Raw genomic sequence first — 22,498 nt, 5'->3', positions numbered from 1 at the left:
TGGAAAGGTCTAGGTTACAGTCTGCGGACATGACGTTCTTTGTATGTTTTGAGGGAAAAGTATATGTCTGAGTCCTCTCTGATAGAACATCTGTCCAACACACTTGCTAACGATCCACCAACCGGGGTCCCTCCAGGACATAGACAAGCAAAAAGCCCACGGGAAACTCAATGCAAAATACGCCACACAAGTTACACACGCCCGAGTCTCCTCCTTACGTCCTACGCCAGCCCCGTGCAGGAGCCCGACGTAGCCTGACTCGGACAGCGAACAGTCCCACGCGGGCCACGCGGCCGGCAGGCCAGGGCTCTGGGCCTCCTCGACCACGCGCGCTGCCGGGTGTGAAAGCAGCCACAGACCCTGTCAGCGAACGACCTCGCTGGCTGTGTGTCAACAAAACCTGAGTTATAAACACCGACATGTAAACCTCACCTGACTCTCACGTCACAAAGTATTCTCCTCATGACTTCTTTCAACCCCTTCAAAGTACGGAGACCATTATGGTTCCTGGGCCGGGCCATTCGGAGACAGACCGCAGGCCCGACGTACCCATGGCTGCGGCTTGCCAGCCCCGGCCTGGCTCGTCCCTTCTCCTTGGCTGTCGGTCGGGTTTGCTCAGTAACCGTTAGAGCTACAGGGGTGGAGGCCCAGGCGCCTTCAGCGACGACCTCTGGGCCCCGGGCACCGAGCTTGGGAAAGCTCCGAGACGAGCGGTGCCCAGCGGGGGGACGACCACGGGGTCGCCATCCCAGGCAGCTCGCAGTAATACTTCCCTAGATTCCCAGCATAAAAAAACTGCTAATACACCTTCCCTGTGTCCGCACCGCCTCTCCCCACCGTCCTTCCAGGCCCAATCCTGCGTCAGGGTTACCACGACCACTGCTGTTCAGTCCAGCCCCAAGGCCCCGGCCTGGAGCAGCCGAGTCCGCCAGCCAGGCTAAGGGACAGATTGGGCTTCGCCTCCAGACCCTGCCGCGTGCACTTCAGCCGCTGGGCCTGACTGCTGGGCCCGGGGCCTCCAGGGGCCGCTACCAAGCCCGCGGCTCCGAGTCGATGTGCCCTTCACTCCGTCCCACGTTCTGATCGCGCGGCTGCAGCCCTTCAGGACCCACGCGCCTTAGGGAGCAGACGCCGAGTAAGGAGTATCCGGCTCGTCCCTCCCTCTCTCCCAGCCCCGTTCCTCTGGTCCAGGAGGGACAGCATCTACTCTGCCCACTTGTTCAGATCACTGCTGCCCAGGGAGTTGCCCCAGGTGAGCACTCAGTACATGGCAGCCTCGTCATTGTTGTTCTTATTTTAAAGCAGAGTAACCAAGGACCCTCTTGTTTCCTGGAAACATTTTATTCCAGAATTTCAAAACAGAGAGGAGTCCTCGCATTCCTTCCTCGCCAGCTGTCCTGGGGCAGCCGTGACTCAGGAAGTCGGTCAGATGGGACCATGAGCGGGGAGGGAGGCAGCGTTCTGCCCTGTGACGAGGGAAAGGCGTGGACATGCATTTATTGAGCGGCCACTGAAAAGTATCGCAGCAACCTACGAATCTCTGATATCTGAGCGGAATATTTAAACCGCCATGTTATTCACTGTTCTGGGGTGAATTGTGTGTGCCACCCCCCCCCCCCGCCCCGAATACATTTATATGTTAAAGACCCAAGTCCTAAACCCCAGCACCTGTGAGTACCTGTATCTGGAGAGACGCCTTTAAAGAGGGGTCATGGCAAAATGAGGTCAGGTGGGCAGAGACCCCTGGCTGTCCCTGGAGTGTCCGGGGCACCTCGGATACAAATAACTGGACAACGAGAGGGAAGAGCATGACCGGAGAGGGAACGGACCCAGGTTGACGGTCAAGCCGCAGGGGCGTGAGGGCGGGGTCCTCCCCGGAATGAGGCGAGTCTCCAGCACAGCCACCCCTTCCGGCCATGGCCCTGAAGATGACGCCCTGTGGTTTGCTGCAGAAGGCAGCAGAGTACCTCCCTCCAAGCTCTTTAGAAAGTGATTAAAATATAAGCTTTAAGCCTTTTGAAAGAGTTACATTTTAGTCTAGAAAAGTCCCTCCTTTCTCATACCCACCCCCTCCCCCAACCAGCCCCCACGATGCCATGTGACTGCAAAGGTCCCGCGGGTGTCCCTGCCCCTCCAGCAGAACAGGCTGCAACGCTCCACAGTCGCTTGTCCCACCCCCCTTGTGTCCCCTCGTGGTGGCATCTCCTGCCATCCTGTGCCCCACTCCCAGGCCTGGCTGGTTTAAAAGGAGCATCGCTGCCCGGCCGGCGTGGCTCAGTGGTTGAGCGTTGACCTGTGAACCAAGAGGTCATGGTTCGATTCCCAGTCAAGGCACATGCCCGGGTGGCGGGCTCGATCCCAGGAGGCAGTCGATCCAAGATTCTCCCTCATCACTGATGTTTCTATTTCTCTCTCCCTCTCCCCTGCTCTCTGAAATCAATAAAAAAAAAATATCTTTTTTTTTTTTTTTTTTTAAAGAACACAGCTGGCATTGTCTCAGCTGCCGTCACGGCACCCTCTCCTACCTCAATGGTAGCAAAGCAGCCAGTCGGAGGGAGACGTGGCCACAGGGCCAGCGACCGAGCACCGAGGGGCTGGGACGGCCACGCCTCATGCCCAGAGCGGATGCCTCGCTAGACGTGGCCGAGCCGAGGGCCTACTTCTCCCTTTTCCCAAGACACGCCCTCTGCCCGGCACCTCTCCCTGTGCGAGTCCCCGTGTCAGGAGCCATCCCTCCAGGGGACCTCCCAGGGCTCCCAGCGTCACCGGCTGCCTCCCGTCCCTCTGTCCCCGTTTCCATCGGTGCTGGTCACAGCTGCACTCGCACGCAGGGGCTGAGTGCCCGGGGGACAAGGCTGTGTCGTCTTTATCTCGGCACTTAGAGGAGCCTGCCTTGCTCCAGTACGCCGTGAGAATACAGCAACATCGCGTCACATAATCTCAACCAGGCTGATAAACGATGATGACGGCAAAGAGAAGGACTGTTCTCTTGAAAAGGGCATTTCTCACGTGGCCACCAGGATTTTGGACGGGATGACTCTTTCCCATGGGGGCCCCATTCACTGCAGGGTGTTAGGGTCCCTGACCCCTGCGTGCTGAATGCCAGTCTCTGAAACAACGGGAAATGCCCCCGTCCATTCTGCACACCTGCTGCTGAGAACCTCTGGGTAATCTCTGAAAACAGTGTCTTCCTGGTCGTAGTATCATCGTGTGTGTGTGTGTGTGTGTGTGTGTGTGTGTGTGTGTTTCCATATTCTAGTTACGTTAGCATATAAACAAACCTAGAAGGAGATAGAAACCAAACCATGATCGATGGCTATCTTGGAAATTTCTGATTACAGCGCCCTTCATTGTCTAGAGAATATATTTCTGTAGATTTTGAGTTTGTATAGTGAATTATGTACTTTTTCCCCCATACGTATTTTTATTGATTTCAGGGAGGAAGGGAGAGGGTCAGAGAGATAGAAACATGAATGATGAGAGAGAATAACTGATCGGCTGCCTCCTGCACAGCCCCTACTGGAATGGAGCCCACAACCTGAGCATGACCGGGAATCGAACCGTGACCTCCTGGCTCATAGGTCGACGCTCAGCCACTGAGCCACGCTGTGAGATGGTGAGATGGGTGGTCCACAGCCACAGAAGCCACATCCACTGGGAGTCAGCCCTGTGCTCTTTAATCGGTGAGAGCCTCGGGCCACCGAGCAGAGGAGAAAACCAGCCAGTATGACACTGATCACTGCATTCCCCCGACCTACTCACTTGCAGCTCCTGCCAACAACGGCCTTTTGTTCTAAACTATGAATAGCTCAAGGAACAGTAAGGCTGTATTCTCCACTCAGCCTAGCAGCCATGACATCATACGGAAACACATTTCTCTGCAAAGATGTTCTTTCCAACGGGCTGCAAAAAACAAATCGCACCCTTTCGGCTCTTGATCAGAACATCTATTTTTGAGACTCGGCAGCTTATGGTTTAATAATGAGAATCTACACTTGCAGTAGCTCTAAGCGGCTTTTCCTATACAAAGGAATATCAACGTCACTGCAGGCAAAGTGGGAAAGGCACAGAAAAATAGAAATCTACCCACGTCCAAGTAACGACAGCTGTCATTACCGTCACCTGTGCGCCAACGACTGCAGAGACGGCAGCTCACTGCCACGGAGCCCTCAGCAGCGGCACCATGGAGGACATGAACGATCGACAGCGTCATAAATTATCGGGGAGGAAATCCTAACTGACCAAGGTGTTTTTTGAGGGGGATGTTAGTTACTTTGAAATCCACAAACATCTTAACTCGGCAGCCTTAACTATTATACAGAGTCACTGTATTTTCATCAAATTCCATGGGTCTATAGTCATGATCAACATAATATATCGGAAGACTGACAAAGTAATAGCAAAAAAGAAAAGAAAAAAGGAACTGCACCTACTATACGCCAGGCACTGTTCTGAACAGCTGCTATGCTTTCTCTCACTCGGACCTCATAAAAAACTAGGGGGTAGGCACTGTGACGCTCCCTGTTTACAGATGACAAAACAGGCTGGTGTGACGTGTCCCGGCCTCAGGCTCGCGTGCAGAGCCAGGAGCTGGCCAGGCAGCCTGACGCCACGCCCCGCGGTACCCACTGCGTACACGGCCTTTCAGGACAGCCCTTCCTCTTCCCACGTTTCCTTCTCCCCGTCTGTTCCTCTCCCTCCTCTTCCCTTTGCTTCCCTCTCTCCCTTGCTGTGTCTTCAGCCCACGGACACGCCCAGAGGCCTGGCTAAGTGGCGGCATCAGAGCGAGACGTGGGCCCAGGTACAGGAAACAGCGTGAGCACGATCCCTCGTAACACAGAGTATTCTTCCTAGTACGTCTGAGGGAACGCACTCCAAGCAAGAAAGCACAGGCCACCATTTCACTAAGACCAGGAATGTGAGAAACAACCGTAACCGGCCTTCTTCAGCCCGTTTCTCTTCCTCCGCGGTACCTGCTCGTCATCTTATCCGTGTTCCTCGGGGAGACCCGTGCCCCCAACCCTCACCTCTCCATTAAGCTCCAGGCTTATGACCGTCAACTGTGCTAGACATTCCCGTCTGGACGGACCAACTTCGAGCTAAACAGCCCCAGCGCCGCCTGCAGAGGGCTCCCCAGTTCTGAATCTCCCGAACTTTCTCTTGGATCCAGTGGAGCCCACGCTGAAGGGTGGAGGGCTCTACCTCGCTTTCTGCGTCCAACCCGCCCTGCCAGCTTCACCTCCAAACCCCTCCCTTCCCTCGGCTTCCGCTGCCCCCGCGGCAGCTCAGGCCCTGTCGCCTTCACCCGGCGGGCTCCCACTCACTGCCACTGAGTGCAAACAGTGAGGTCCGTGCCCTCCCCTACTCTGCGCCTTGCTAGGGTCCCTCCTGCCCCAGGATGAAGTGCCTGTTCCTCCTCCCAGCACCCACTTGGCCTCGGGCCCCTGGTTTTCCAACCCCCTCTCCTAGTGCTCATCTCCGCGTCCTATCACTGGGGTCCTCTCAGCCTAAATTCTGCAAGCCTGCCTTGAACAAACAGACAGGGTTTGATTTTTCAGCAGCACGGAGTAACCCTGGCTCCTTGAGAGCACGTGTAACTAATAATTTCAAATTCACTATGAGAACGAAGTCTTTACACTGTTTTATTGTGGTGAGAGTTGTGTGTAAGGAAGAAATCACATTCCCTTAAGAAATGAGGAGGAAAAAGGGCTGGTTCAGGCCACCATCTTTCTGTCTCTTAATCGGGAACGGCGCTCGGCAGCCTGGCCACACAGGGAGCCACTGGGGGTCCTTGAAGTCTGAGCGCCTGGCGCACCCACGGGGGTTGGTGGGAGGGTCCGGGTGCCGGGAGCTGTGAGCTCCTGGTGGGCCCGCTGGGCAGCACCGGCCTGAGGGAGCCCAGGCGGAGGCCCGAGCGGCAGGGTGCTGCCCGGCCCGGCGAGGAGAGGGCCTGAGAGCGGGTGAGTCCGGGAGACAAATGGCACCAAGAGGGGGTAGAAACAGGGCGAGAGGACGAGAAACGAAACAAGAAGACATTCTAACCAGGGCCTCTCAGACCCGTCAGGCAGCGCAAACCCCGCCTTCTCCACGCACCTCCCCCTCCCCGCCCCCCCAGCCCAGCTGCGCTTCCTCCTTTGTGGTCTGACTGCCCTTCCTCGGGGAACACACGTGCACCCCTGTCCGCTATCGGGGCTCCTGCAGGCCCCAGAAAGCCGGCGTGCTCCTCCCTGCCGGATGCATCCTGTGTTTCCTCCTGCCCAGCCGCCGGCTAGCTCACGTGGGTCCGTGGCTCCTCTTAAGTATAACTAACGGCGAGTCATGGTTACCATGTCACCCTCCCGCAGGACCGGGCCTGGCCACGCTGACTGCAGTGCAAGGACCTCCAGGCGAGGTCAGAGCTGACTGAGTAGGTTCGAGTGTGTCCCCTGAGATGCAAACAAAGTTAAATCAGAAACCGCAGGTGGTGGCCTAACACTGGCCGGCAAGGATTGACGAATTTACCAGTGATTCCTTGCCATGTGTCTTGATCACCACTCACAGCTGCTGAGACATCCGGCAAGGTGTTGCGTGTGCCCTTACGATGCGTTTACGTTTCTAGCGAAAGGTGTCCAGTTATCATCTTTACAGGGAGTAGCCCGGAAATATACCTGCTGTAAATCCCAAAGCCTTGTGATTTCAAGTCAAAAGAAGTTACGTCTTTTAGTGGAAATACTAAGCATTTCCTGTTTGCCTGAGAAAGCCACGTCCCAGAGGACAAAATCCAAGGTCAAAATCAAAGAAATAATTTACTCTGTGCGTGTGTGCATGTGTGTGTGTGTGTGTGTGTGTGTGTGTGTGTGTGTTTACACAGATAGACAGGCTACTCCCTGAAAAACTGGGCCCAACAGTAAGAGCTGTTCAAATACTAAGTGGATCAAAAGTGGGCATCATATTTTCAAAAATTATTCTGGTATGAACTGTAATTTGTGGAAATTAGGATAGTTACAATTTTTCTGGTGGTGCTGACCCCTAAACACAAACTCCCAATGAGACCGGCACAGAATGCTGAAAACCATCTGCATCGGTAAGAGCCACAGAGAGCTCCCTCCTTATGCTCCATCCAGGGAAACATAAAGTCCATGAATTCGCAGAAAGATAACTTCTCTTCACCGATTATTTAATGTCGGATGTTTTTCCAAGGAAAAGTTTAAACTGTCACCACCACATTTTCAAACCCCCAAAGTCAACCACCACCAACTGACGGGGCGCCCAAAATTCTCACCAGAAAAAAACACCCATATGCATTCCACCTGAGCACAGGGGCAGAATCTCACTACGCTATCAGAATCCTTCAAAACGTAGTTAAGATAATACATCCTAATGGACGGAATTAAAATGCCAAAGAGGTGAGTGATCACAAATTGATGAATCCCAGCAGGCCCCTGGGAGCAGCAGGTGACCACGGAGCCTTCTCCCCCACATCGCTAAGGAACGGAAGATGCCTGCTGTACATAAAACCAGAAAAGTTAAGGGAGCCGTAGGCTTCTAACTGGTGAGTAACTCCGAATGCTTAGGAAAGAAAAACACGTGGGTAAGCTCACACAATTACCAAAATTACAGTAAACCTGCTAGAGTTTTATCGTGAAGAAAATGGACCTCCGACCACAGGCAAGGGCAGGGACGAAGCTTCTGTTAGCACGGGAGAACCTACACACACACCCTACACTGAGTCAACACGCAGGTAATCCTACTGACGGATGAAATGAGGGCACCTGGGAGCTCCTGTCGCTGCTGAGACCGCGCCGGGTCGCTGTCTGGACATGAACGACTGGTTTTAACAGCGAAAGCAGATGGCACTCAGGCACCCGGGCTGAGGAGAACTGTCTAGTTCATCTCTGCGACTCGGAGAACGTACGCATGACCCGGACGAGGCCAAGGTCATCCCACCTCCTTAATATTACAGCACCGTCTGCAGCTTGGCCCCCCGGAGTGTGCCCGGGGACTCTGGGTCTGGGAACCACCCACACGGGGCCTGGCTTTGTTCAGTGGCCACGAGGGGGTCAAAGGTTTGAGAAAGAAGGGATAGGGCACAGCCTCCCAAAGCGAAACCAAACCAAACATGGGAAAAATGTACAGTTGTTTGGGGAAAAGAATGGCTCTAGGTTGAAACTTTAAATGATAACATATTCTCTTCAGTGAGTAAAAGGGACATGAACAGAAGAGATCAGGGTTTCTCAAGTCTTGTCCGTGTCTGTTTCTCCTTCCTGATTTCTCACAGGAACAGCAGGTGCGGAGACTGCCCTGCACACGCGGACGCACACAGTCGCCTCTTCTGTTACGGCAACTCCCAACGTTAGGAGCAGCCGTGCCAGACTTGCCTGTGAGGTCAGAGCGCCTGGCGTGGGGCTGGCTCCTCCTTGCAGAGCCAGTGACGAAGCAGGACTCAGAAGGCAAGCGCTGCCCCCTCCACTCCAGACCGACACCAGGGGGAGAAACACCACACAGAGGAGAGCCAGGCATTTCGTTTTTTCGGCTAAAAGGGTTCCATAGAGCATTTAGGGAGGAGGAGGATGTGTAAATGCCCCATGTGTTCGTGGCAGATAAAAACACAGAAACTCATGTCATAATCAGGAAGCTCTGATAGAAGCGTTTTCCTCCACGAACTCGCAGGAAGTGGGGGTTCTGGGGGCCACACCACAGCCGACTGAACGGAGCAGACATCTATACCCCAGGTCAGTGGTCGGCAAACTCATTAGTCAACAGAGCCAAATATCAACAGCACAACGATTGAAATTTCTTTTGAGAGCCAAATTGTTTAAACTTAAACTATATAGATAAGTACATTGTTATTCACTTAAGTAGGGTACTCCTAAGGCTTAGGAAGAGCCACACTCAAGGGGCCAAAGAGCCGCATGTGGCTCGCGAGCCACAGTTTGCCGACCACAGCCCCAGGTGGTCGAGGTCTGTGTGTGAGCAAGTGGCCAAGAATCACCGAAGGCTGAGAAAACAGAACCCTCTTCATCCCCTCCCGCCCCCTCCGCTGGTGCCCGCGATGGGTGGGCCCTGGAGGCCCAGGGTGGCACGCTCCTGCAGCTGGTGCTCCCACAGCTGGTGCTCCCACGCCTCAGAGCACTCACTCCCAGGCTCCTTGCTGAGAGCACGCAGCATGTTCTGCTTGTTTGTTTTAGATAATCCAGGGAGGCTCCCTCCTTCCTTCCTTTCGTTTCTCTCTTAAAGAAAAAGCAACAGAAAGCCCTGTTCTCACCCCAACACACATGATCATATCCACCCATGTGACCACAGGAGCTATAAGACCATGAAAAGGGAAGGTCCGATGCCCCAGGAGCTATAGGCCATGGAAAGGGAAGGTCTGATGCCCCAGGAGCTGTAAGACCATGCAGCAAGGTTCCTACCTGATGTGGCCGATCAACTCAATGAGCTTGTGACTGAAAAAATAAGCCGTCAGCTCGGACACGTGACTCAGCACGGAGCACACCCCGAAGAGGGTGGTGGTCCCGTTCAGGTCCTCCAGGTGCCAGTAGAGGAAGGTGAACACGAAGCCGTAGCCAAAGCCCATGAACCAGGCCACGAAGAGCACGGAGCCGTACTGCACGCTGCACAGCAGGCGGATCAGGTCCCAGAAGCTGGCGGCCTGCGCGTGGCTCGCGGCGGGCACCTCCTCGGCGGACTCGGTGGGGCTGCCTCTCTCCACCGGGGCAACCTCCACTTCCTTGCCTCGACCCTCGTCACTTTTGAAGTGGTTGTAGCGGAACCGGAACTGAGTGGCCACGATCAAGGCCATGGTCATGAGGACCCCGAAGACGATGAAGACGATCTGGTAGTTGCGGTACTCGGGGGGCCGGCACCCCTTCCCGTGGACGAGCACCTCGATGTGGGTGTAGTCGATCCCGATGCCCACGGACAGCATGGCCAGGCCCCAGCCCAGGGACCCCCACATGCGCTGCAGCCCATAGCGGTCCCTGTGTTTGCCCAGGTACTGGAGCGTCACCGTGTCCACAATGGTGACAGAGGAGGCACTGAAGAACTCTCCGATGATGACCACCACCAGGATCACCAGGAAGATGGCTTCTACTTCTTGCTGGTCGTAAAGCAGAGTGACCTGGTCAGAAGGTAAAGACCTGGTGGTAGTGACGACGGTAGTGGTGGGCTCTCTGGTGACAATCCCCGGGGGGACAGGGGCTACTGTGCTTGGGATCAAGGTCAGGTCCTTGCTGAGGTCTGTCACGTCCTCGGTCTGCGGCGGCAGCGTGCGCACGCTGGTCCTGTCGGTGGCTGTTGGGAAGGTGAGAGGCTCCGTGACGTTGGGCCCGGGGTCTCCCGCCGCCGTGGGCCCGCTGGCAAGGAGCAGGCCTCTCCTCTCCCGCGGCCTCGGGGGCGGCGTCGCCGAAGAAATGAAGGAGGAATTCGCTGGCAGGAGGGTTAGCAGGTGACTCGCGTTGGCGGGGCGGGCCGTTGGGGGCGTCTTTGGTACACACCTCAAGGTCGCGGGTTTGACAAAGCCGATGCCCAGGTTGAATAAAACCCAGCACAGAAGGGAAAAGAGGAGGACGATTTTGCCCTTCTTAAAGCGATCCGCAACCACGCCCCAAAAGGGGGCGCTGCAGAACTCAATGAAGTAGCGGATGCCCACCAGCAGCCCGCTCTGGCTGGGGGACATGCCCAGCTGCTTATAGTACACGGGCAGCAGGGGGTACAGAGAGCCGTACGCGGCGTAGAAGAAGAAGTAGAAGACCTTGGAGATGAGCAGGTCGTTGTTGATCTTCACGCAGTGTCTCTCGATCCAGTCCACCTCCTCCTCAGGGGCGGCCTCCGTGGCTGTGGACGAGGGGGTCTCGTGAGGCGGCAGCTCCTGCTCCCTGGAAATGCCATTGAAAGGATCGGCGAGCACGTACTTCCGCTTCTGCTCCTCCTCGTCATCCGTGAGGATGGCCACTTTATCATCGGCCGCCATGGCTCGTCACCACCATCGGAAGTGCCACTTCACAGTGTTGGCTGCTGGCCTGTTAGAGTAAAAGGCAAAGGATGGCTTAGTGACGACACCAATAACATGTGAGCACAAAGCTTCATCTTGCAGGACGCAGAGGCGTTTCAAACGACAGCTAAGAATAACTGTGGGAGTGAATCCTCACCACGGGTCACCTGCCGCCATACAACACTGGCTCTGAAAACCTTTCGAAACATCAAATATTCTTTCTGGCCACTGACTGACTCATTGCATCTCCCAGTGACAGGTTGACAGCTCAGGCTCATTCGAATCTTTTCACGGATTCCTACCAAAAACGCCCAAAGGATAGGGATTAGGTCTAAACCACATAGGGAACTGAAAATAAATAGTATTTCTAGTTTCTGGGTTTTTCTGCTCAAACATAGCCACTGAACTAGGAAGTCTAGAATATTTAGGAAATCAAGGTAGCCCAGCCCATTCTGTTTCCAGAGAAAAACAGAAAGCAGCTCCTGATTCCAACCAAATGAACGAGAAACACTGGCCTGACCAGGCCTTGGTGCTGCAGCCATGAGAGGACACAGTGGTGAGGAAGCAGCCTCCGGTGGCTGATGTTACATACGATTCTCCAGGTGTGCTTTCAGGGATTGCAGTTTAAGAAAACGAAAACCAAAGATGAATCATGAAAGCAGCGAAACAGGCATTACAACTTACCAACAGGGGAAAAACAACTCCAAACCCATGGTTTCTAATCAGAAACCACGGGTGCCAGACGGAAGGGGCCAATAGTGTTTAAGTGCTGAAAGAACTGCCCACCCAGAACCCTACATTCAGAAAAAAGTCCAACAACCAGAAAACTACAGAACCGTATTCCTTATGAATATAGGTTCAAAAATCCCTAGCAAAATACTAGAAAAGGAAGTTTAGAAATATATAAAAAAGAATTGTACACGATGACCAAGATGGGTCTATTCAAGGTGCAATATTGGAAAATCAATCGACGTAACCCACCATATCAAGATGCCAAGAAGAAGAAAATAGGGTCCCATCACCCGTCTGACAAAATGAAGAAGTCATTCATGAAAAGTCTCAGAAAAACAGGAACGGAGGCGAGCATCACCGTGGTGGAACCTGCAGAGAGCATGACACCTGATGGTTAAAGGCAGAGAGCGCTTTCTCTCTATGGGAACAAAGCAAGACTGTCTGTTCTCACCACCCTCAGGCAACGTGGAGCTGGAAGCCCTAGCCAGCGCTATGAGGAAAGAGAAGGCAACAGGAGTCACGCAGGTCCAAAGGGAAGACAGAAACTGTCTTTATTGGAAATGACTGTCCAGGGAGGAAATCCCAAGAAATCTCCAAAACCTTCTAGAACCAGGAAGTGAGTTCAACAAGTTCACAGGATACAAGACAAACACACAAAAAAATCCACTTGTGTGTCTGTAGACCAGCAATGGCCCCCAGACACCAACCTTTAAAATATAATCCCACTTACAACTGCTAAAAGATTGAGGTTAGCAAAACCTACAGGGCTGTATGTTGAAAACTGCAAAATGCTGGTGAAAGAAACACAGGTCTAAGTCAATGGAGAGACATGACATGTTCCATTCTCCTCAAATTTGTCTACAGGTTTAACACCATCCCTATCACAATCTCAGACTTTGTCAAAATTTAAACTTTTGCTCTGCAGACGACCCTGCTAAGAGGATGGACCTACAGGTGGGAAACTATTTGAAAGCCGCATATTCCACAAAGAATTATTACCCACAATATATAAAGCGCTCTCAAAACTCGACAATAAAAAAGCCAATTAGAAAACGGACCCAAGACACGAAGAGACATTTCACCAAGAGGACACACAGGATATACAGATGAAAATGTTCAGCATCATTAAGGAAATGTAAACTAAAAATATGACGTGTCGCCGCACACCGGTGCGGACGGCGAAAGTAAAAATCGTGACAATGCCAAATTCCGACACGGATGCCGAGGATCAAGCTCCCTGCTCATTGCTGGTGGGGCTATAAAGTGGGGCCGTTTCTTATAAATCTAAGCCCGTGGCTACCACAGGACCCAGCAATATTTATCCCAGAGAAAGGGTCACTTACTTCATATAAAAACACACACGTTTATAGCACCTGTATTCCTAACATAGCCCCAAAATCAGAGGTCCTCAAACTTTTTAAACAGGGGGCCAGTTCCCTGTCCCTCAGACATTCCACACATGCGCACTGCGGGCCCGGGACGAGTCGGCTGCTAAGCAGGACAGGCAGCGGCGGCAAAAACACCCGGCGGGCCGCATGTGGCCCGCGGGCCGTAGTTTGAGGACCCCTGCCCAAAATGGAAACAACCCAGGTGTCCTCCAATGGATGAATGGTTAAACAAACTGTGGTGCAGCCACACCATGGAATATTCCGCAGCAATAGAAAGGAACCAACGACTGCCCCATACAATGACCCGAATGAATCTCAAAAGAATCATGGACAAAGTCTCAAAGCATCACGTACGGCCTGGTCCCATCACATAGCATTTTGGGGTGACACAGTGACCGAGCTGGAGAGAAGACAGGTGATCGCAGGGAGTGGAGGGGCACCGTCATCGTTGCCCTCGGGGAGGTCCTGCTCAGCACAGCGCCTGGCAGACACTGAAAACGTGTGGGCACCATTTCTTTTTGGCCCAATGGAAGCCACTGAGGAGACTTACACAGCAAAGCGTAAGGGTCACGTTTGTGTTTCACGAAGATGATTCTGACTCAGTGTGGGGACGGATGGGCAGGTTTAGCGGCCGCATCCCCCTAAGGATTCCCGGACATTTGGCCGTTTTCTTGGTGTAGAGTCTTAACACGAACTGTCCACGCTAACGTCCTGTGATAAACCCCGACAGGGCTTTGCTCTTACACAATCCTCCCAACACCTAGCGAGCACGGACTGCGATGTGCCCCTGACTCCTCCCTCTCCTTCCGCAGGTGCCCTCCGCCCGAGCTGTTGTGGGGCTGAAGGGAATTTATTGCTCTTTTTATAGTTACTTCCTGTCTGCCCAGCTGGATCATACGCCCCTTCCGGGAGGATCTAGCACTTAGGATACTGCTCTCTGCTCGTATAAGCTCCCGAGAAATACTGACCAGCACTGATGGCGACATACATGTAAGGAGTCACTCGAGGTTAATGTGCCCAGAGGCGAACTGACTTTCAGAAGCACAGAGAGAAGTTCCCGTTGCTCTCTTGGCTCTGACAAACCAGTGCCTCTCTGAGCCTCTTTTTTTTTTGTAAAACGGGGATAAAACACAAACCCAAGGGGACTGACTCGCAGAGGGGTCCAGGTCTTCTCTAACGCAGGAGTTTGCTCACGGATGAACGTCTGCTGTTGGTGGTGGTCGTGGTCTTAGACTTTTTCATGAACACCCTGGGCCTCCTTCTGCCAGTGTTCTAGGGCGTTCTTCCCTGCCTGTGTCCTGGGGCTCCCTGGCACCCCCCGAGTTTACCCAGTGATGCGCGTGGATTCACGTCCACGTCCACATCCACATCCATGTCCACGTCCATGTCCACAGTGCAGGGCCATGGACTGGAAGGCGCACCTCCAGGCAGGGAATGACTATTCATCCAATACAGTCCCTGCGGGAACACTGTGTGGATTTTACTTGTAACATAATAAACGTGAATAAAAAGGGCTGAGATCCTCTCTAACGCACTTCCCTTCAACCCGCTCAGAGGGCAAAAGGAGCAAGTTACTTTCATCTCTTTGACCCTGAACATGGCTCCCGTAATAAAAGCCAAGTGGCCTTCACTTTCACTTTGTGAAATTAAATGTCAATAAAAAATTGTGCAATTTAGGCCCTGAGCCCTTGGCGACCCACATGGAAATAGGTTCCTAGGTATCCGTGTGGGGCTCCTGATGAAACACTGCCGACAGCTGACGCACACGCGGGAGGCAGCCCGGAACCTCACACGCTTCTCTCTCTCCGACTGATTTCCTGTCGCAGAGCGAGCTCCGGCCAGCGGCCGTGGCAGCTCACAGGGCAGCGCGGAAAGAGGAGTCACAGATTCCATCTCGTGGGGTTTCTCCACAAAATCCAGGAGATGCTCAGAACAGGGAGAGGATGAGCTGGCGGCGCTGCCGGCGCTCTGCGTTTATCTGTGCAGAAGGGACAGGATGGAGGGGCTTAGAGAGGCCGCGGGGGGCTGCCCAGGAGAACCAGGGCCCAGTCCCCGCTCCCAGCGACGGCCAGCAACAGACAGGGCGACGGGACTGCTCAGACACATCCCCTGTGAGTTTACCATTTACGTCAAAATACAGACCTCGGGTTAAAACACACCTTTCCTACAGATCTGTAGCGACGACCGATTGCTTTTACTTATGCCCCGCAAATACACTACAGCTTCCAACAATGTACAGCCTACGCACATGCCAGTATACATAGCCTAGCATTGTTTCCTATCATCTCAGGAGCTCTAATAAACCGAGAGTTACCGTGTGCTATCAATTTCTTTCAGAAAAATATTCATTACCGAGCTCACTGAAGACAAAAGATTTCCTATGAACGCCATCCCAATGAAATGAAAGCAGCAGTGCTGGCTGGTGGGGAAGGCTGACAGGTGCTCTCATTCCCTGAGAGCAGTACCACCTTTCTAGACGGCAGAGACTTAAGTGCAAGGATGTTTATTTCAGGAGTTTTCGTAACAGCCACAACTAAAAGGAAGCAATCAGTAATAGCGGCGCCTAAATCACGTTCTACCTGTATGAGAGAACCTTAACGCATGGGACAGAAAAACCGAGCTGAGCGAATAGAACTTGGGAGCGTAAACGAATTGACAGAATAGGGGGAAGTCCTCATGCTCTTTGTACCCCATTCAGTGAAAACAAGCAGGGCACAGACTTCTAGGCAACGTAAGCGTTTACGTGTGTAAATCTATGTCCTTCATACCAGATACACTTTTTCAAAAGACTTGAAGAAAATAACACCAAAATGTTACTAGGGGTTCTCTCTGAGAAGTAAGTGTAGGAGTTACTTCAATTTTTTCCTGCTACTTTCCTGGATAACTTTTCAGTGAACACTGATCACTGTTAAAATACATACAGGCCTGCCTCCTGTTACTGCGCTTCCATCTCTTGTGCCTATGACACTGCCTTTTTTTTTTTTTACAAATTGAAGGCAAGACCCTCCACCAGCAAACAACCTGAGACGTGCTTTATGGTGATACTCGCCTGGCTGCAGAGGCCTCGGGCCAGCCCGCAGCACCTCCGAGGTCTGCTGTGTAAAGAGCACTGCTGTAGGCACCAGGCATCTGGGTGACCGTCGGGGCGCCCTGGACCCTGAAGTTCCTGAAAGGCCTGGGGTTGCTAAGTTGAAGTCTACCGACCCTGCCCGCCAGTAGAAACAGCTGAAAGAACCTGCTATAAGGGCTTTTCTTTTTTTAATTGTTGACAGTATTACAGATGTCTCCCAATTCCCACCCCCTAGCCGCCTCCTCCCAGCCCCCGCCCACCCAGGCCTTCACCACACCGTTGTCTGTGTCCATGGGCTGTCCATATACGCGTCCAAGCTCTGGTTCACCTCTTCCTGTCTCCCGCCCCTCCCCGCTGAGACCTGTCAGTCTGTGCCATGCCTCCATGCCTCTGGGCCTGTGGTGTTGCTCAGCTTATCATGTTCATTAGAGGCCACATGTGAGTGAGATCATGTGATGCTTGTCTTTCCTGCCTGGCTTATTTCACAATGCTCTCCAGGCCCCTCCATGCTGTCTCAAAGGGTCAGAGAGCCTCCTTTTTCACAGCTGCGTAGTATTCCACGGGTACATGTACCACAGCTTTTTATCCACTCACCATTACACCTTCCAAATACAGGGGAGCCTCATTATATGGGAAAGAAAATTAAAATGTGTCCCTGTCACCCTTTTGAAAGTTTAACAACAAGCTCTTTTATTCCAACTCCCTCCCAAAGGGTTCCACCTGCGCATCAGGGACCAAGTCCACGGACGCTCCCAGCACAGGCAGGAAGGCACCGTAACAGCCCAGGAGCCCGGTCTGCCCCGGGACCGCATTTCTCTAACAGTCGGAGCCGGGGCCACGTCCCTGTGAGCTGCTGCTCTGTGTTCAACGTGGGCTGTGGGCTTTGCTCCGCTGAGAGAGGCCTGTTGATCCCGGGCCCTGGTGTGTCCACCCTCACCTGGTCCCTACACGTCCCCGAGCAGCTGTGAGGGGTGAGTCCTCCACAGACTGGGGGACCTGCCCCCCGCGTGCCGGGCTCGGAGTCCTCCGGGAGCCCCGGCCGCTGGCCTGGGACTGCTCAGCACTGACCGCAGGGAGGTGCTCCGGCCCAGCCCTCGCCGCTTTCCCTCGGCACAGTGACCCACAAATCAGGCCGATGCGGCATCGGTTCCTCTTTCCAGTTCCCCTTTTATTCCCCAGGAGCCACCCTGGGCTCCTCCGGCCACAATGACTCACTCCCCGTCTCCTTCTCACCCTCAGCCCCCCTCGGCCTCAGATCACACGTGTCCTCAGTCACTCCAGGTTGGCCTTCCCTGGGTCCCAGGGGCAGGGTGCTTCCTGACTGTCTCTCTCCTCAGTGCAGCCAGAACGGATGCCACAGAGGAGGCAGCCCCTGTCGCACCTCTGGAGGACAGCTGGTCTTTTCAATGATTTTGGAGAGAGGAAGGGGGAGAGGGAGGCGGAGGGAGAGACGGAGAGCATCGTTGTTCCGCTGGTGTATGCATCACTGGTCGATTCCTGCCTGTGCCCCAACCGGGGACCGAACCTGAAACCTGGATGACACTCTAACCGACCGAGCGGCCAGCCAGGGCTGGGACACGGTTTTCCTGAGAGCCTGGATTTCTTGTCACCCGCGCATGACCTTTCACCCCACCCCACATCCTACACGCAGAAGCACGCCGGGCACCGGGCACACCAGCTTCTCATCCGCATTTCCAAGTCTTAACAGCCCTCAGCCCACCATCAGCACCCCACAGCGCAGAGGGCGATGCTTAGAAGACAACACCGGCAGGTCTGTGGGTGCTGAGCAGGGGGGTGTGTGCTGTTTAGAGCCGAGAACTAACCACCAAAGCTGCAACCTCCACAACTGACCGATGTTCAGACACAGGCTCTAGGTCCATGCGTTTCACATTTGTTTTCTTTTTTGTTTGGGTTTGGCCGGGTTTTGTTTCGGGCTCGGCACCAATAAATCATCGTCTCAGCAAATGCCTCTGATGGCTTCCAAAAGCTGCCTGGCCAACTGACTTAATTTAGACGCTGCCATTCCCCCAACAGTAAACAACAATCTGTCACACGGAGCGCAGAACACAGCTACAGAGCAAACGTCGCCGAAATCCCGGCCAGGCTGTCTCGGACGAGCTGCCATTCGGGGCGCAGGGCCCCACATCAGGCCGACACCGGCCTTCGCACCTCCACGTGCGGGAAAAGGCCACGCGTGGCCCCCGCCCGCTGATGCTGATGACACTGAGAACCACGCCCAGACGGACTGTTCTGGATGCGGGCGTGAGGGTGTGTCCATCGCCGCACACATACTCCCCATCAGAGGCACCTGCCTGCCTTTCCCAGGAACCCAGGTGCTGTGCCCGGGAGATGCCACGCTCGCCCTGCTCTGAACCGGCTCTGTGCCAGGGAGGGCTGTGCCCTTGATCTCGGGGTTTCCGGAGAAGCTGGTGAGCACAGAGCTGCTTCAGTCAAGAGCCTGACACTGCCCTCAGCCCAAACTAGCAGGACCTGACACGTAATGCTGGACGGCACCCAGAACGGTCAGAACCGCTCTTCTGGAGAAAACGCTTACCTTCCCCAGCTCCTCAGGACTCTCCATCAGATTCAAAGGAAACTAAACCAAACCCGCTTCCTTCCGTGCACAAAACACGAGAGTGTCTTCTTGATTCCGAAAGGTCTGACTGTGTTTGGCTCTAGATTTCTAAGTCTCAGCAGGGAATGTATTAACTTTTCAGGATCCTAAGCAATCGTTATTGTTCATCTTATAGAAAACTGAGCAGCACTGCGGGGTTGTAGGTCATAAATAGGGAAGATGTCCCCCCAAAATGCAGACACACTTTTGAATAATTATTCATTCCAATGGGTTAAATCTGAAAGGGAGGAAACACCGATTGAGCCGCCAGGAGAAAAGTGTGTTTACATTTTGGGGGGACACCGTCTGTGCATCAGACGAGATGAGCTCGATGACAGCTTGCTGCTCCTGAATGATGTCACCACATTAATGACACCCGAGTCACGCAAAGGCCAGCATGTCATGAGATGACCGGCAGGTGGATTTCCTCCTCCTCCCCCCGCCTCTGCAGAACGGACACCCTCCATATTTATGCCTCCATGGCGGCCAGCACTCACCCGCGAGACCAGCGGGCAATGCCGACCGCTCAGCCTCGCAGACACACTGTGTGTGCATCAGCGCCTCCTGACTGAGGAGGGAAAGGGGGTGCTGTGGGGAACGGTCACGGGGACTCTCCACCTTTCCTTCCCACCCCCAGATGCCTAGACCACCGCCCCCCGGCTCTCTGATCTGAGCCCCATTTCGCTGTCCCGACATTACGGAGTTCAGGCACATGCGTTTTCCTTCTTATTTTGGATTTCTGTGAAGCGAATCCATTCCACTCTGCATGTTTCTCTTTTCAGTTTAGATAATAAAAGAACACGTGCCTGTTGCAAAGTTTCTAAAAAGCCCGAATATAACTTTGAAAGGTGCGAAGTGAGAGCTCCCTCCGCTCGCCACCCCGCCCGCCCCCTCCAGGCGGCCCCGGGCAGCTGCGGGGACAGTGAGGTGCAGGGGTGCCCTGTGCAGGTGTCAGAGTGGCGTGCACGAGTCTCTCCTGCAGTCTCCTTTCCCAGTGACCGCACCTTGCTTTCGCCCCAGACACTACTCCAGCGGATCGCAGGCACCGGCACATGGCTGCTTCTCCTTCTCCCTACCTGAGGTTGCAAAACAACATGCACTATCAAAACAAGCCTGATTCCACCTCTACCTTTGGTTGCATTAGTTTCCACACTCGCCTTCGACCTAAGAAATGGTGAGATCACACGGGGAAACACCTGTGTGCATGAACAGAGATGCACTTTCAATATGTCGAATCTAACAGAGATAAGTGTCACCTTATGCAACACATGGACGTTGCAGTGAAGTTGATTTTCAAAGACAAGAAGCACAGGGTGGCACCTGAGTAGGTGGCGAGGCTCACGGGCCCTGAGTCGCGAGGGCAGCAGGTGGAACCCTCCTGGGCTCTGGCACCAGAACCGCGGGCTCCAATCAAACCCCACCTCTCACTGATTGTGAGGTTTGTGTAAGTTCCTTCCTGCTGAGCTTCCCGGTCGGCGCCCACAGAACAGAGGCTGAGAAGTCGCGTGTTGAAGAAGGTGCCGCCCACAGAGCAGGGGCTCACACAAGTGCCTGGTGACCATGACTAATCCCTACACTGAGACAGACGGTGACCGTACCCGGACCCGCCAACCTCTCTCTCTTGTTTACCTTCGTGTTTTTATATTCACCTTATTTGTATAGACACATAAAGGGCTTAAAAGTAATTGCTGTAAACATGCTTTACTGCTTTAATTACCGAGCTGCGACCCTCCCACTCCGATTCCCCTCCCACTTGCCACGCAGCCTGCACCTTACAGCGTGTGATGCGCACAAACCGTCTGGTGCCCGAATAGCTGAAAGTATCTCCATGTCCGCTATGACCGGCCGCTGCAGCGTCACAGCTGACCCTCCCCACGAGGAGGCCTCCTGCCCCCTTTCCCTGGCCAGCGGCCTCAGTGATGCCCCCCTAACTGGCCAGCGGCCCTCGGCGATGTGCCCCTCCAGCTGGCCAGGTGCCCTGTCCTGGGAGGGAATGCTCTGCAGACAGGATCTACCAAAGGCGCGTCTGCTCTCGTCACATGTTGTCGGTCAATCGCACGGTCACCCCCCTGGACATTCATCTATCCTGAAGACTAAGATCCGATGGGGTTTGATTTCCACAGCAGCCTAAACTTCCAGAACAGCGAGGGGGGAACTGAGGCAGGCACGGGCCAGGCGGGGCCCTGGGCAGACCACTGTTGACCAACTGGGATCCAACCTCTGCTCTTGAATCCTGGCTTCTCTCCGCCCGCAGACAGGCGAGGCTCACCTGTCCCAGCAGCTCTGTGAGGTTCTAGTGAACATTTTGGGTGAAAGGAAATGCTGTGGTTGCCAGTGTGTGTGGGCGAGGCGGAGCGCACCGAGTGCGGCCCTCGGGCATGGATGCACCTGTGCCCATGAGGGGCCGTAGCTGTGGGGAGCTGCGCTCCGATGCCCCACCACCTGCTTGGGTGCAGGGGCCCGTCACCTTCTCAGGGCTCTGAGGACGCGAGACCAGCTGGAGCACAGGTGGGCACTGCTGCCAGGGCGGCATCCGGCCGGGGAGAGGTATTATTATTGTTATTATTATTATTATCATCATCATCATCATGATCGTTTTGCAGGTATGCACCCGGGAAGCAGACGCTGTCAGGTCCCTCCCCTGACGCACAGGGGGCCCGGATCCCTGGGCCCTGGCTGCCTCCCGCTCCCTCGGGTGTTCACCGGGCAGCGGGCCGCCCGCCCAGGGCCTGGATCCCGGGGCCCAGCTGCTCCACCGCCGCCCTCCCCTCCCGGCCGCCCGCCACCAGGCCCCGCGCTGCGCCTTTGTTTTCCCGGCTCCGGTTACGTTTGCGGAAGTGCCGCCCGCGCCCAGCGCCGGGGGGTGCGGGCCGAGCCCCCCAGCACCCCGCAAAGGTGACAGCCCACCGAGGCCGAGGCCGGGAGGGAGGGAGCGGCGGCCGGGGGCGGTAGAGGAGACGCCCGCCCGCTCCGCGCTGGGCCCCCCTCCCCCGGCAGCAGGTGCGCGCCGCGGGGCGGGGGGGTGGGGAGTCCCGGGGCCGCGCGGCTGGTCCCCGCGGGGAGGCCTGGGTGCGGCGCCCGCGCCCCCCGAGCGCGTCCCTCCCGCGCGGGCCCGGACTCACCTGCTGCGGGCGGAGCGGCGGCGCTCAGCTGCGGGGGGCGCGGGGCGGCGAGGGGCCCCGGGGCGGCGACCGTCGGGGCGGCGCGCACCATCTCCTGCGGTCGCGACTCCGCGGGGGCGACAGGGGCGGGGCGGGCGCGGCGCGGATGCGGGGCGGGAGCGGCGAGCCCTGTGCTGCCCGGCGCCGTCCCCTCCTCCCGGGCCTCCTCCTCCTCCCGCCGCCGCCGCACCGCTCAGGCCCCGCCCGGCCCGCCAGGTGCGCGCTCCGCCTCCTGCGGCGGGTGCGTCGGCGCCGCGCCTCCCGCCTCCCCCCCTGCGCCCGGGACTCGGGACCCGCTGCGGGGATGCGCCGGGGAGCGGCGGGCGGAGGGGCGGTGTCCCGGCCCCGGGGAAGGAGGCGGGCGGGCTCCCGGGGACAGGGGGAGTAGGTGGGGGGACAGGGGGACGGGGGGCGGGGGCCCGGCTGGGAGTCGCAGCCGCGATGACAGCCACGGTCCCGGCGCTGGCGCAGGGCCGGGCGCAGCGCTCACTCCACGGACGCGCTCCCCGCGTCTGTCCCGGCCTCGCGGGCGCCCTCGCCGCCGGGCCCAGGAGAGGGCAC

General features: G+C 55.5%; 1 protein-coding gene across 4 annotated transcripts in view; it reads right to left on the bottom strand.

The window, feature by feature from the left end:
- The window catches only part of MFSD6 (major facilitator superfamily domain containing 6), a 38,279-nt gene extending 16,032 nt beyond the window's left edge, over positions 1-22,247 (bottom strand). For 2 of the 4 annotated variants that reach the window (XM_036318879.1, XM_036318882.1), the window contains exons 1-2: positions 21,899-22,247; positions 9,393-11,000 (exon numbers count right to left, since the gene is read on the bottom strand). In XM_036318879.1, coding sequence (XP_036174772.1) covers positions 9,393-10,951 — 1,559 coding nt within the window. In that variant the 5' untranslated portion in view covers positions 10,952-11,000; positions 21,899-22,247. Of the gene's footprint in view, positions 1-9,392; positions 11,001-11,953; positions 12,100-21,898 lie in introns of those variants that run through there. The other 2 variants (XM_036318881.1, XM_036318880.1) reach the window with 2 other exon arrangements.
- Positions 22,248-22,498: the final 251 nt, after the last annotated feature.

Source organism: Myotis myotis, unplaced genomic scaffold (genome assembly GCF_014108235.1).
Source record: "Myotis myotis isolate mMyoMyo1 unplaced genomic scaffold, mMyoMyo1.p scaffold_m19_p_8, whole genome shotgun sequence".
Taxonomy (NCBI): Eukaryota; Metazoa; Chordata; class Mammalia; order Chiroptera; family Vespertilionidae; genus Myotis; species Myotis myotis.
Note: the sequence above shows the minus strand (reverse complement) of the source record. Positions and strands in the feature narration are given on the sequence as shown.